Source organism: Mus pahari, chromosome 21 (assembly GCF_900095145.1).
Source record: "Mus pahari chromosome 21, PAHARI_EIJ_v1.1, whole genome shotgun sequence".
Classification (NCBI taxonomy): Eukaryota; Metazoa; Chordata; class Mammalia; order Rodentia; family Muridae; genus Mus; species Mus pahari.
The window spans coordinates 29,627,697-29,640,278 of record NC_034610.1 but is presented as its reverse complement, the minus strand read 5'-3'; the positions used below and the strand labels follow the sequence as shown (position 1 = coordinate 29,640,278).

Sequence of the window (12,582 nt, the reverse complement as noted above, 5' to 3'; positions counted from 1 at the left end):
GAAGGAAGGAAGGAAGGAAGGAAGGAAGGAAGGAAGGAAGGAAGGAAGGAAGGAAGGAAGGAAGAAACACACACTCTCTCTCTCACACACACACATGTCAGAACATTCATTTGGATATGTTTGGCATAAAGATCCTAGTGAGACTGCAATAAATATAGAATTACTAAAGAAATGAGTGAAATCTTTTGAGTAAAAATATTAAAATCAACCGGCTCTTGAAATGCTAAATCATGTGCTACTAAGAAACCAAACAGTCAAGAGAAGGAGGATTAGCTAGGGAGCTGGTCTCCAGGAAGTAGGCGTGTCTGAATGATCTTGAAGAAGAACTGAGGTCCCACTGGACAGGAAAAAGAACGTGGCCAGGTCTGGTCTCCTCAGCATCCTCCTGGAATGCCCACCCCTCCCCTCAGTTCCGCTCCTCCTCAAACCCCTGCCCTGATCACATCTGTTCCTTTTCTCCTAGGCCTCCTCTTGGACTTCCTCCAGCTACTTCTCCTAAAGCTTTGAAGCTGTCGTTGAATTTTTAATTTTTTTTTTAATTTTTTTACTAAGGCCTGTCTAGAGTAACCAAGACCACCTCTCTCCTTTGATGTGGACTCTGTGGTTGTCCTGTAGATGATCTTGAGTTTTGGTAAGCAAATAAATCATTCCAACTCACATAGAAATTGTGTTAAACGCCTTCTAAATAGTTGCGAAGAGATCATCTGTGGAAATTCTGACCTTTGGAGATCCTCTTGTGGCTTCTAAAAAGACATTCTGAGTAGGCCCTCAAAGAAACCCTTCATTTCTCCTGATTCTGCCTCAAAACCAAGGTCACTATGAGCAACTTTCTCAGAACTGGCCTTCAGAGACTCAGACTGAACTGGGAGCTTCTTTCCAGCCCCCAGGCTCAGTCAAGGAAGGCCTGGGATCTTATAACCAGGTTCCCTGAATCCCAGCCCGTGTTGCTTTGTCTTAAGATAAATCAGGAGTTGTCCCAGTTCAAAAGTAGTGAGTTGGTTAAGGGTTTAGAAACACCTGGAATTCCTTCAGTTGTGTGTGTGTGTGTGTGTGTGTGTGTGTGTGTGTGTGTGTAAGTCCATGTGTGTTCGTGTGTGTGTGTGTGTGTGTGTGTGTGTGTTGGGCAGATTTCTTTTTATTGTACTTTTATTTCTCTGTAATTCCTAGTACTGGCCCATTGTGTTTCATCCTTTCTCTCTGCTATTCCACGAACAATAGCAGACACTAGGAACTGTGAGAGGCACAAACCTGTCTTTCCAGAGCACAGCTCATTTTTGTGGTGAGAAGAGTGGTTTTGTCTGTTCGGGCTGGTCAGCTGCTTCTGTTTTTATTACAGCTCTCCCAAGCCGGCCGTACTGTCCTTGATGGCACAGACAAGCTGCTATCCATCATCACATGAAAATACAACTATCAACTCTGCAGTATGTGGAGCCTTTTATTTCCAAACAGTGGCCCACCCCTTTAAGAGCAAGCATAAGCACAGAGCTTCTTATTGCCAAACAGTGTCTCGCCCCTTTAAGAATTAAGCATGAGCCTAGAGCTTCAGAGAAAGACAGAAGGGACAAAGACAGTGTGTGAAGGCCTATCTAACATCACAAAGATTGAGCTGGGAACCCAGTTCTGCAGTGGGAAATTCAACAGGTTGTAAAAATTCAGAGCCCACAAATCTAGCATTGTGCTTTTAATTTTTTGCATAATATTAAAAAATATACCCATGTTTTTGTAAGAACAGAAAAAAACAAAACCTCAGGAAAAGCTGTACGGATATGTGGGTCACAGTTTTCATGTCTACAAGTATCTACTGTGCTCATTTTACAACACTTACTTCCTGTCTGGGTTATTCTCTTCTAATTAGAGTGGGAATAATAATAATAAAAGTTTCCAAGACTTGTTGAGCAGGCTGTCCCTGAAGTTAACAGATTGCCCACATGCAGGCTGTCCACACTTGCCAACCCTCCACTGAAGAAGGAATGGGATCGGGACCTGGCGCTGTGTAAGCGAGTGGCTCTACTCCCAGAACTGACATCCAATAAAGAGCCATTGTGGGATCTGGACCCTTCAACGTGCAGGACAAATGACTCAAATGAAGACGCACAATGCGTGTGAGTGGGACTAGAAACTTGAATGGAATATAATCACTTCCCGAGTGCCTATCGCCTGGTATTATTCTATCATGGAACTTCGCTCCCCAATTCAGGCCTTGCCTAGTTTAATAGTACCAATTTCCATTTCTCGGCTGATAAGGGAAGATGATTGCCGTTATAACTATTGAGGAATATGGCTATCTAGAGTCCTTGAGGAACCGGAGTGGAAAATTGTCATTCAGGGGAGATGAGAAGGGTCTTGGGATCATGAGGTGGAGACAGACCTCGTGGAAAGAGAACTGATACTCACTGTGAGCATGCTGTTGCTCTGTCTTAAGAAATCTGAGACATGGTGGGGTGAGGAACTGAATCAGGCCAAGACTTGAGAAGATGTGTGATTTCTACTTGAGGTTCACACTGAGATACAAGAAACTGGGGCTTCAGGACAAAGGTCCCTGGTTAAGTACATCTGCTGTGCAGCAGACAGGGGGTTTGAGCTTAGTGAGCCTGTGGTTGCAGATCTAGATGGCTGGCGCTTAGAGGGGCTGGAAGGGCGAGAGTGCTAACTGAGGCTGAGCCACAGTTCCTGTTTGGAGGACCTAACAGCTAACCTCACTACAGAGGAAAAAAGAGAGGGGAGGGGAAGGGAGGGGAGGGGAGGGGAGGGAAAAAACAGAACATCTAAACAAAGCTACAGTGGCTCCTAGCCACTAGGTAGCCGAGAACCATGAGCCACTTAGACGAAATGAAATGCACGTTTGGAAGCACTGTCCACTGTGTTCCTTATTCCATCATTTGAGAACTGCTTTGTTTATTTTTTCTACATCTTTAAGCTAAGAGCATCTTTAACCAATCAGCTTTGACCAGAAGATGCATTCTCTGTCTCCAGTACCCCTCTCTAATACCTTGATGGCATTATGTTGCTTATTGGTGCGAGGCATCGCAGCCAGATCCTTGAGCAGGCTAATGGCACACTCCACAGCTGAGCTGTGCATCCAGGGCCCATGTCATAACTTGCAAGAACTGTCCCCTGGTCTAGGTCCATTTTAATGTGTGCAACTATCTACAGATACACAAGAAAAGAAAAGCAGTCCCATATGTGTGCAAGGATGAAAATATATCAATAAAAGATCAGGAGCCAACCTCAATCATCATTTTTCATGCACCATACTTGATCAATATGGTTCTGCTATCTAGTTGAGTGATGAAATGTTACTTGAAATATGTCATTTTATTCTATGTATAACACTAAACCTTCTATCTCATAAACTGTATCTAGTTGAACAAAACTATTACAAGTGAATTTTTCTCCCGAGAACCTGACATTAAATTTCCCCACATTGGCAACTCACCGGAATTAAGCAAAATGATGGATTTGAGACACACAAACTCTTCTCCCTGCAGGTTCATCATGCGGAACCGACTTGATGTAGCCAGCAACATGTCAAAGATCTCCACCATGCCTTCCACACATTTACCTTGATTCCTATGAAGACGAATGTTAAAAAAGCATTAAAGCACAGAAGATCTCTGCAAGATGTACAGCTCACATCCTAAAACTCCCCCAGGTTCAAACCTGTAGCAACCATTGGCAGCTCACGTTCTTGCAGCAAAAAGTGTGAACATTCATTTATATGTGAGAAAGCAAGGCAGAAAAAAACTGTTTTTATCAACAAAACAAAATTATTACAAGAGTTCTGCTGGTCAATGGCCAAGTCTGCTATGTTGAATGTGGAGATCTGTGGCTTACAGGTAATCAAAGATGATTGAGGATTGGGTGTGACTTTAGACTGGCTACTATGTTCTAGACATTGTACTTGTTATAGGGATGGAGAAAGGCCCTGTGCTCTAAGATGCTCTCTATGAATATAGTATCTCCTCCTGATGTGTCTTGAGATAATCTTGAGGATCAGAAAAACTCTAGCAGATATGGATGGACTGTGTGGTTGGGTGGGATCACCTGTACTACTGGGGATTGTAAGTGAGGGCTGTTCAAGTTTATCCCAAGAGAGTCAGGGTTCAATCAGGAAGTGAAAATGCATGATTGGAGGAGAGACGGACCTGAACATGAAAGAGCACAGAGTGGTACACTGGACTTAAGGAGGAGACACAGAATAAATTTGGAAGTGTTGGGAACTGTTGGTCAAGGCCTTGCTCTATATCACTTGGGGTGAGTCATGGTTTTATCTTGTACCGTAGAGTTGGTGTCAAGATTTTTTTCATAAATTTATTTATTTATTTATTTATTTATTCACATTACATTCTGATTTCAATCTCAGTATTAATGACTAGCAAATGAGCAAGGTCAAGAGGCTATCACATATACCCACATCTTATCCATAGAGTTAGTTCCAAAATGAAAAGAGATACTATATATTTGAAAGAAATTCACTCATCCTGAGCATGATGTATTGGGAGAAATGAAAATAGAGGACAAAGTTAAGGTCTTGCATATGCAAACATTTATTTGGCCTTTGTAAAAAAGCATTTCAGACATAAGCATAAATGCACTCATGAGCACTGGATTTTGCTTCTGTCCCAGAGCTCTCCTCTCTTGTTGACAGGGGAAATAGCTTAACATGAACAAAATGCCTGGCAGTCATGTGTCCTTTGATGGGAATACATTCTGAGAAATGCATCATTAATTAGGCAATTCTGTCACTGTGTGAACGTCATGGAGTGAACTTCAACTAAAGTATTTGTGACCTCCCTGAGTGATGCTGTATTCTTGAGGCACGTGTTACATGTTATACACATGGTCCACTGCTAATCAAAATACTGCCGGGTGGGATGTGATGGAACTCTTGTGGGCTGACTCTTTCTTTGCTGACATTTGGTTTAGTTTCAAGTATCATGCTGTTACAACATTCAGTAATAACCCTTACGTCATGTACAGGAAGCTATAAAACACACTTCTAGAATTAAAAATCCTATGCAGAAGGACATGTATATTATTTATTTTGGTGAACTACGTACATATAACATCCAAAAATATATCTATAAATACAAAAATGCATACAAAAATACTTTTCTTTTTTTAATCCTGAGACTTATATGTAGGCATCTCACATGCTAAAAACACATTTTACTACTAAGTTTCACTGGTGGCCCCATGAATATTAACATGAACATTTTCTCTGACCTTCCTCCTCTTATCCTTTGCCAACATTTTCCCTTAGGAGTAGAGGTCATATTTTGTTGATTATTAAGAACTCTTTGCATATTATAGCAATTAGTTTGTGTTAGAGGTATTTTTCATGGTTTGTCATACATTTCTTTTAATTTTGTTCTTGGCATTTTTTTTCCTACAAAATACTTATTGCACATCAACTTCCCATTTGTAGTTCTAGAACAGCATCTTTTGTTTGAGAGGATTACTCTCCATTTGGTAGCATATGAAAATTCTCTTATGCTTACTTCTACAAAGAAGTTACAGGTTTCTTTGTTTCAGTCTTTGTTCTTCTGAGATACATTCATTTTTCTGACAACTCCATTGAGATATACCTCCATACCATACACTCACCCACTTAAGGAACAGAATTCATCCCATTCTCCTATGTTCACAGAGTTGTACCACCAGCCTTTGAGACTTACTGTGGTGTGACTGCTATGACAGGATTGAGCTTTAGTATTTCTCTCCCAGGCAGCAAGTGATTATTAGTGTCACTTACTAATCAAAACACCTTTATTCACACTGACCTGAAATATATACAAGATATTTTCAATATATTCGTTCCTGTCTAGCAAGGTTAATGTGTTGCTTTTTCTCACGTTTCACATCAGGGAATTTAAACCCAAGCTGGTAAGACAGACTATACACTTCTACCAACCAGAGAAAAGAACACCAATGGCACAATTCCTTTTATCTTCCCTTCTTGTTCTATCTTAACTCATCCCACAAGGCTTACCGAGGAACTCTTTTGTACTAATAACTGGCCTAGATATCAGAATAAGTAGGACAAGAAAGGCATGAGGTGCGAGTATTGATAATGCATCAAGAATGGAAACAAGGTGACAAGGAAAAAGATAAATACAATGAAGTGGATATATTCCCTTAGGAGGTATAGAGAGCCACCGCACACAGTAGCAAGTGCCCCAGATGCAACCCAGATCAGTATTCAAGCAAGTGGTTTAGTCTTCTCAGACTAACTTTACTGGATTTTCCTATGCAAGGGAGTGTCCACACACAAGGGACAGCCTTTAAGTATCTGGCAGAGACATATTGATGAATAGAGAGATGGATCTTCAAGAAAGTGGTTGGACATTGAATCTGAGTATCAGAAGTGCCACATGCATCGCTTTGACTAGAACCCTAGATGATCAGGCGTTCACTAGGAGCAGAGTGGAGTCTTTGAAACCTACACTTCTGGACTCTGGGGGTGGGACTGGTAGTGGCACAGAAGGCTCTCTTGGCCTTGGTTAGAGAGTGCAGACTACAGGTTGGTTTTTCTTGTTCCCTGGCTGCATTTTTTTTAAAAAGTAGTACATCTTCTTTCTAGTGAAAAGAATAAACAAAGATGGGGGAAATGTTTGGAGGATGAAGCTTTAAAAATAACATCTCACAGCCAAAATAGAGAAATGTTCCTTTCTCAGTGTAATGTCTCTGTTTACTTAACAGACTGCACAGCGGCAGGGGAGGGAGCCTGTGTGTGGGAGGGAGGCCTGTGCTCACCTGCTGTGAGCAAAAGTTCAGCTCAGAAACTGAGAAAGGAAAGGCTTAACAGTTCTCCCTTCTCAAAAGTCTCCCACATTTTCTCAGGAGGAGCTTTTCTTAACTCCTGCAGCCCCTTCTCCCTGGCTACCCTGTTATTTCCAAGCTGCATTTATTACCTGGAGATACATAGTGCTTGTTTCTCAATACCTGGAAGAGGGCCAGAAATGGTGCATCTCTTAGATGCTCAAGTCAGTCTTCAGATGTGTGTGTGTGTGTGTGTGTGTATGTGTGTGTGTGTACAATGTATATGGTATGTATGTGGTGTGTGCATGTAGTATGTATGTATGTGGTATGTGTGTGTTCATGTAGTATGTGTGCTACATATGTGATATGTGTGTGCACATGTCATGTGTGTGTGGTGTGTGGTATGTAGTGTGTTTGTGGTGTGTGTTCATGTAGTGTGTGCAGTGTTTGGGGTATGTGTGTGGTATGTGTGTATTCATGTAGTATGTGTGCTACATATGTGTGCACATGTCATGTGTGTATTGTGTGTGTGCACATGTCATGTGTATGCTGTGTGGTATGTAGTGTGCATGTGATGTGTGTTTGTGCAGTTTGTGCAGTGTGTATGGTATGTATGTGGTGTGTGTACATGTGGTGTGTGTCTATGTGTGTGGTGTGTTTTGGGCATGGGGAAGGAGTGCAGTGACCACTAACCTGAGAGGCATAATCCCAAGGCCCTTCCAACTGTACACAAATACATGCTTCATGTTTGAGAGTCTGAGTCTGAACTTTGAGAACTTCTTGGGGAATAATGTGTGTCATGAAACTGAAATTATCAATACCATGCTATGAGAGGCTGGGTGAAGTTATGCTGACATCTTCTTAAGAATGAACACGCCTTTAATCCCAGCACTTGGGAGGCAGAGGCAGGCAGATTTCTGAGTTCGAGGCTAGCCTGGTCTACAAAGTGAGTTCTAGGACAGCCAGAGCTACACAGAGAAACCCTGTCTCAAAAAAAAAAAAAAAAATGAACTTGCTTCCCCTTCCTCAGTGAAAACTAGAGCTCCTACTTCTTGTGAACTAAGTAGAATTTATGCACTTCCATGCTCCCATTATATCACAGTACATCACAGAATCCTGGCTGAATCCTGCTCACTGCATGATGAGGTAGTATCTAAGGGTCTTTCATTACTGCTAGTGCTTGGTGACCTATGTGCCAGCACAGATTGGTGTGAAGGGAGACTCTTGTCACTTGCCTGACAAAGGAATCCCAGTTGTCTGAAGTCCTTGTAGGTTGTTGTCAGAATTCAAAGTCCTGACAGAATGTTCTATGCTAACATCAAGGAGAAAATGAGACTCAGGCAATGGATTCCGTTTTCAAATGAACAGAGCACTGGAAGTTCCAGAAATGGATGGTATAACTATGAAGCTAGAGTTGACATTACTGTAAAACAAGATCAGCCTAAATTTATGAATTGCTCCCTAGGCTGAGGCTGAAAAACACATGGGGCATGGAAAAAAACAAGTTCTTAAAGGAAGCATGGCATCAGTCATAGATCAGAGCAGTTTAGCAGGCAGACCAGCCCATGACTCCCACTGTGAGACGTGACATGCTGCTGTGGCCAGCTCCTCCAGGTCTCATATCAATGTGACTCTCAGCGCACTTCAGAATCCCCTTGTGGGGAGCCTTGTTCAGCCACTTATTCTTGTCAAATATGGTCCATTTCCCTTTCAGTCATGGGGGAAGGAGCAGGGCTTGAGAGAGAATTTGCTCATAGCATGTTCTGGAAGTTTCTCCTCTATAAAATTGAAAGTCTGTTTTTTTTTGTTTTTTTCAGAAGCCTTGTGAGAAACAAAGAGCTCCGATGACCCACTCTGCACTGTACATCTTAAGCAAAACTCATCCTACAGAATGAAAAGTTCTCTCTGCGTAAACGGGAATTCACAAATAGCATCTGAGAAGGCCCAGGAGATCAACATAAACATTTAATAAAACAATGAATGAACATCTAACATGTAGTTGCCTTGAAAACAAAATGTACAGCATGGTTGGAAAATGGGGTCACAAATTAAGGAGCCATTTAAAATCAACAGAGGGGAGATCAACTGTATTTTTTTTTTAAAAGCCCTGTATTTCTGATACTACTTGATCTTTCATGAAACACATGATCTGAAGTGGGGTGATTGCCTGAATATTCATCCATTTTGAGTGATTCACATATGTGTAATATGCAAGAAAGTCCCGACACTGGCATGTGATAAAATCTTGAAAGGTGCAAACTTTTAAAAGAAAGTGCTTCAGATGCTGGGATCCAGCCATCTGGGTTTTGCCTCTTGGTGACACTGCTTACTGACTGTGTGGGCTTTGAGCCACTTACCCTTTTGTCAGAGGCAGAGCCATTCATATTGGACTGGAAGTCAAGGCAGAGTAAGGGATAGATTGGCACTTGAAGTATAGGACAGTACATGATGCCTCCTTTTGTAATGACAAGTTACCAGGAAGCAGATGACAGAGCAAGAGAGGATCCTGCAACCGTGTTGAAAACTCACTGCTCTGGAGTAACTTGCAAGGCAAGCAGCATTCCTGGAGAAATAGTCAAAATGATGGCAGGCAGTGGGCTCTGTGCTGCCATGAGGAAGGAAGGAAGGAAGGACACAGGGAATGCAGATGGAATTCAAATGATCTTCAAGCCAGAGCTGAAGGGAAGGAAGGGGAAACAGGCACAGACAGGCTTGCAAGTATGCCAGTGCTAACCATTTCTGCCTTAAGGAAGTATAAAGAAATGAAATTGAAAGGGACCTTGAGGATGAAAGGCCCTTCAACTGCTCAGCTTACAGACTACAGTCAGTGTTCCACACCCTTGGTTCCTATACCTCCAGACTCTGTCAACCCTCTACTGGATTGTCAGACTCTGATGGAAACTTCTGTTCTGAGCATGAGGTTTATCTCCTGGTCATTTTTCCCCTAGAAAATATAGGACAGTAACCACTTACATAGATGCTCTCTGCATCTGCATCTGCATCTGCATCTGCATCTCATGTATTCTGAAGATGGACAGGATGGGTGAGGCTATGGATAGGTTACATGGAAATACCATACCACTCTATACAAGGAACTTGAGCAACTATAGATTTGGGCTTTCTTCAGAGTTCCACAGTATAGGACTGGGCTTGTTTAGATATATGCCTGCACTCTCTTGTTCTTTTAAATATCACTCACACTAGCCAAGAGATGGGAACAATTAAAGTTCCCATTAACTGATAGACGGTTAAAGACCATGTGGTATATAGAAATATATGTTCATAATAGAAATATATGTTCATAATGAAATATCACTCAGCCCTAAAAATGAAGGAAATACTGTCATTTTCAACAATGTGGATGAACTTGAAAAATATCAGTTTAAATGAAACAAGGTAGGCACAGAAAGACACATGTCACCAAATTCCACATGTATGTGGAATCCAAAATTGTCTAGTTCTTAGAAAAAAAGAGAATGGGGCTTGCCCCAGGCTGGAAAAGGGACACTTATTCAAATGATGAAATGTTGAATGCTGAATAGAAAGATTATGAGAGCCACGTTTGACAGCGGTGCACCTACACAGGGAAGCTGCCCAGAGAATAGAGTTTAAGTCTCCTCACTATTACAAGTGATAATTATTTGAGATAATCTTATGCTAATTAGGTTCATTTAGCTACTCCACAGTGTACACACAGCTCCAAACTTTGTGTTGTATGCCATGGACACATACAGATTTTATACAAGTTAGTTAAAAATAAACACTAATAAAATAAAATTAGCAATCTAGAAAATCATGCTAAAAAAATAAAGACTTTAGGTGCCTATAAGTTTCAGTATATAGAACTATCAAGAAGCTATCTATATTCTGAGACAGCTGACCTAACAAACAAACAGAAGGCATGAACTATAAAATGAAACTTATGATTGTTGATGTCTATAACCGACAAGTCTTCAGTATACATTGACAGGGAGCGTATGTGTGCACCAGATCAAGTGTCTCATCTTTGCTTCAGTTGTAGCCAATGAGGACAGCTGAAAGAAGGAACCTACAATAGAGAATCATGGGAAAAAGAAACTCCAGACCACTGACAGGCTGAAGGAAAATCTGAACGTTTTCCCTGGAGACCAAAATGAAGGACCAAAGTGCTTTGCAGCTTCTCAGGAGAGACATCACCCCAAGTCTACTCATTAGAACCTACAACTTCCATGGAAGGGTGAGAGAGAGCCTGCCCTTGAGGGTCTACAGCTTCTGTGAGAGTAAGAGGTAGAGCCTGCCATTCTTCCATTTTCCTGGATAAACATTTTTTTGTGGAGGCAGTCTGGCCCTTGTTCCTCCATTGGCTGCTGGGTATACTTCTGAGTGAGGCTAGCAAATCAGAGAGGAAAGTGAATCATCTATGCTTCTTTTAATGGAATATCTGGATGTGACCATGAAACATCTTAGTGTGTAAGAGAACATACCCTGTGTGGAGAATTGATATTTGCTAGCCAAAAGACAACTGTGGCACTGGCTAAGGCTTACCACTTGCTTTTCCTTGCCCTCCTAGAATTCTCTATAGATGATATTTCTCCATCTCCTTGAAAGGAAGGATGGGGGGGTCACTAGTTTCTGACCAATGGAAAATGAGAAGGAGCTGTTGAAATCATCTCTGTGGGGCATATCAATTAAGAAGCAGGCATGTGTTTCCTAATCCTTTCTCCACCTCATACCTTAGTCTGGAGATATAAGACCTAATAGAAGGGAGAGATGGAATCTAGAAGTTTCTGGGTGTCTCAATTAGAAGGTTACACGCCAAAGAAGATATTTATATTGAACTTGATCTGGATAAGAAACCATTACTATCCTCACATAATTGAAATGTTAGGAGTGTCAGTCTCTCCTTGTCCCAACTTCCTTCTAACACAAAAAGAACACTTGGGACAGAAGTGTTTACCTCTGTAGATATAGCTACAAAATATTCAAAGGGGCATAGGAATTATACTTACAAATAGACCTTGAAATATTCAAAGGGACCTTGCGAAATGGTGGATCTGGAGATCAGAAAAACATATACATCTGTAGATGCAGCCTTGGACATTTTCAGAATAGAGGGAGTATGTAGAGGAAAGGAAAGACATCATCTCAGTGCAATACAGTCAAGACAAAGGTGATCCAGCTGAGGACACATGGGAGTTACAGTCCAGGAGTTGGGAAAGAATCAGGGAGGAGGGACACCTCAAAGCAAAGAGCTGTGCGCAGTGTTAAACATTTCAGAGAAACCAAGAAAGACAAGCAAAAGCCTGTGGGCCAGAAGTGATGTCCCTGAGGATGGAAAGGAAGAAAAGCAAATGTCCCTCAAGGCAGGAAATAGACTCTAAAGTATGAACCGAGGTTGAGACAGAGGTTCTAAGGGTAATATCAAGTGATTGGTGACAATGGGACATGGGATGAACTGGTTAAAAAAAACAACAACAACAAAACTCAAATATAGTAAAACTGTAGGTCATGCAAGAATAGGAGATGGTCAAGATGCATGGATACAGGGAGGAATTTTTCAAAAAGTAAACTAAAGAGAGTCAAACATGAGACAATAATCTCACAAATCAGGCAGGCTCAGTAGGGATGGGGTGAGAGAACAGAGGTCCTCAGAGCTTCTGATTCTGTAGAGAGGTCTTTGTCTCAATATACTGAGGTTCCCAAAGGCAGTACTTCCAAAAGCAGTGGAGAGATTTTTTTTTTTTTTTTTTTTTTTTTGGTTTTTCGAGACAGGGTTTCTCTGTATAACTCTGGCTGTCCTGGAACTCACTTGGTAGACCAGGCTGGCCTCGAACTCAGAAA

General features: G+C 41.5%; 1 protein-coding gene across 6 annotated transcripts in view; it reads right to left on the bottom strand.

Moving 5' to 3' along the window:
• Esr1 (estrogen receptor 1) overlaps positions 1-12,582 on the bottom strand; it is a 356,422-nt gene that overhangs the window by 30,229 nt on the left and 313,611 nt on the right. For all 6 annotated transcript variants that reach the window (XM_021220986.2, XM_021220984.2, XM_029533029.1 and 3 more), the window contains one exon: positions 3,437-3,570. In XM_021220986.2, the coding sequence (XP_021076645.1) occupies positions 3,437-3,570 (134 nt within the window). The remainder of the gene's footprint in view (positions 1-3,436; positions 3,571-12,582) is intronic.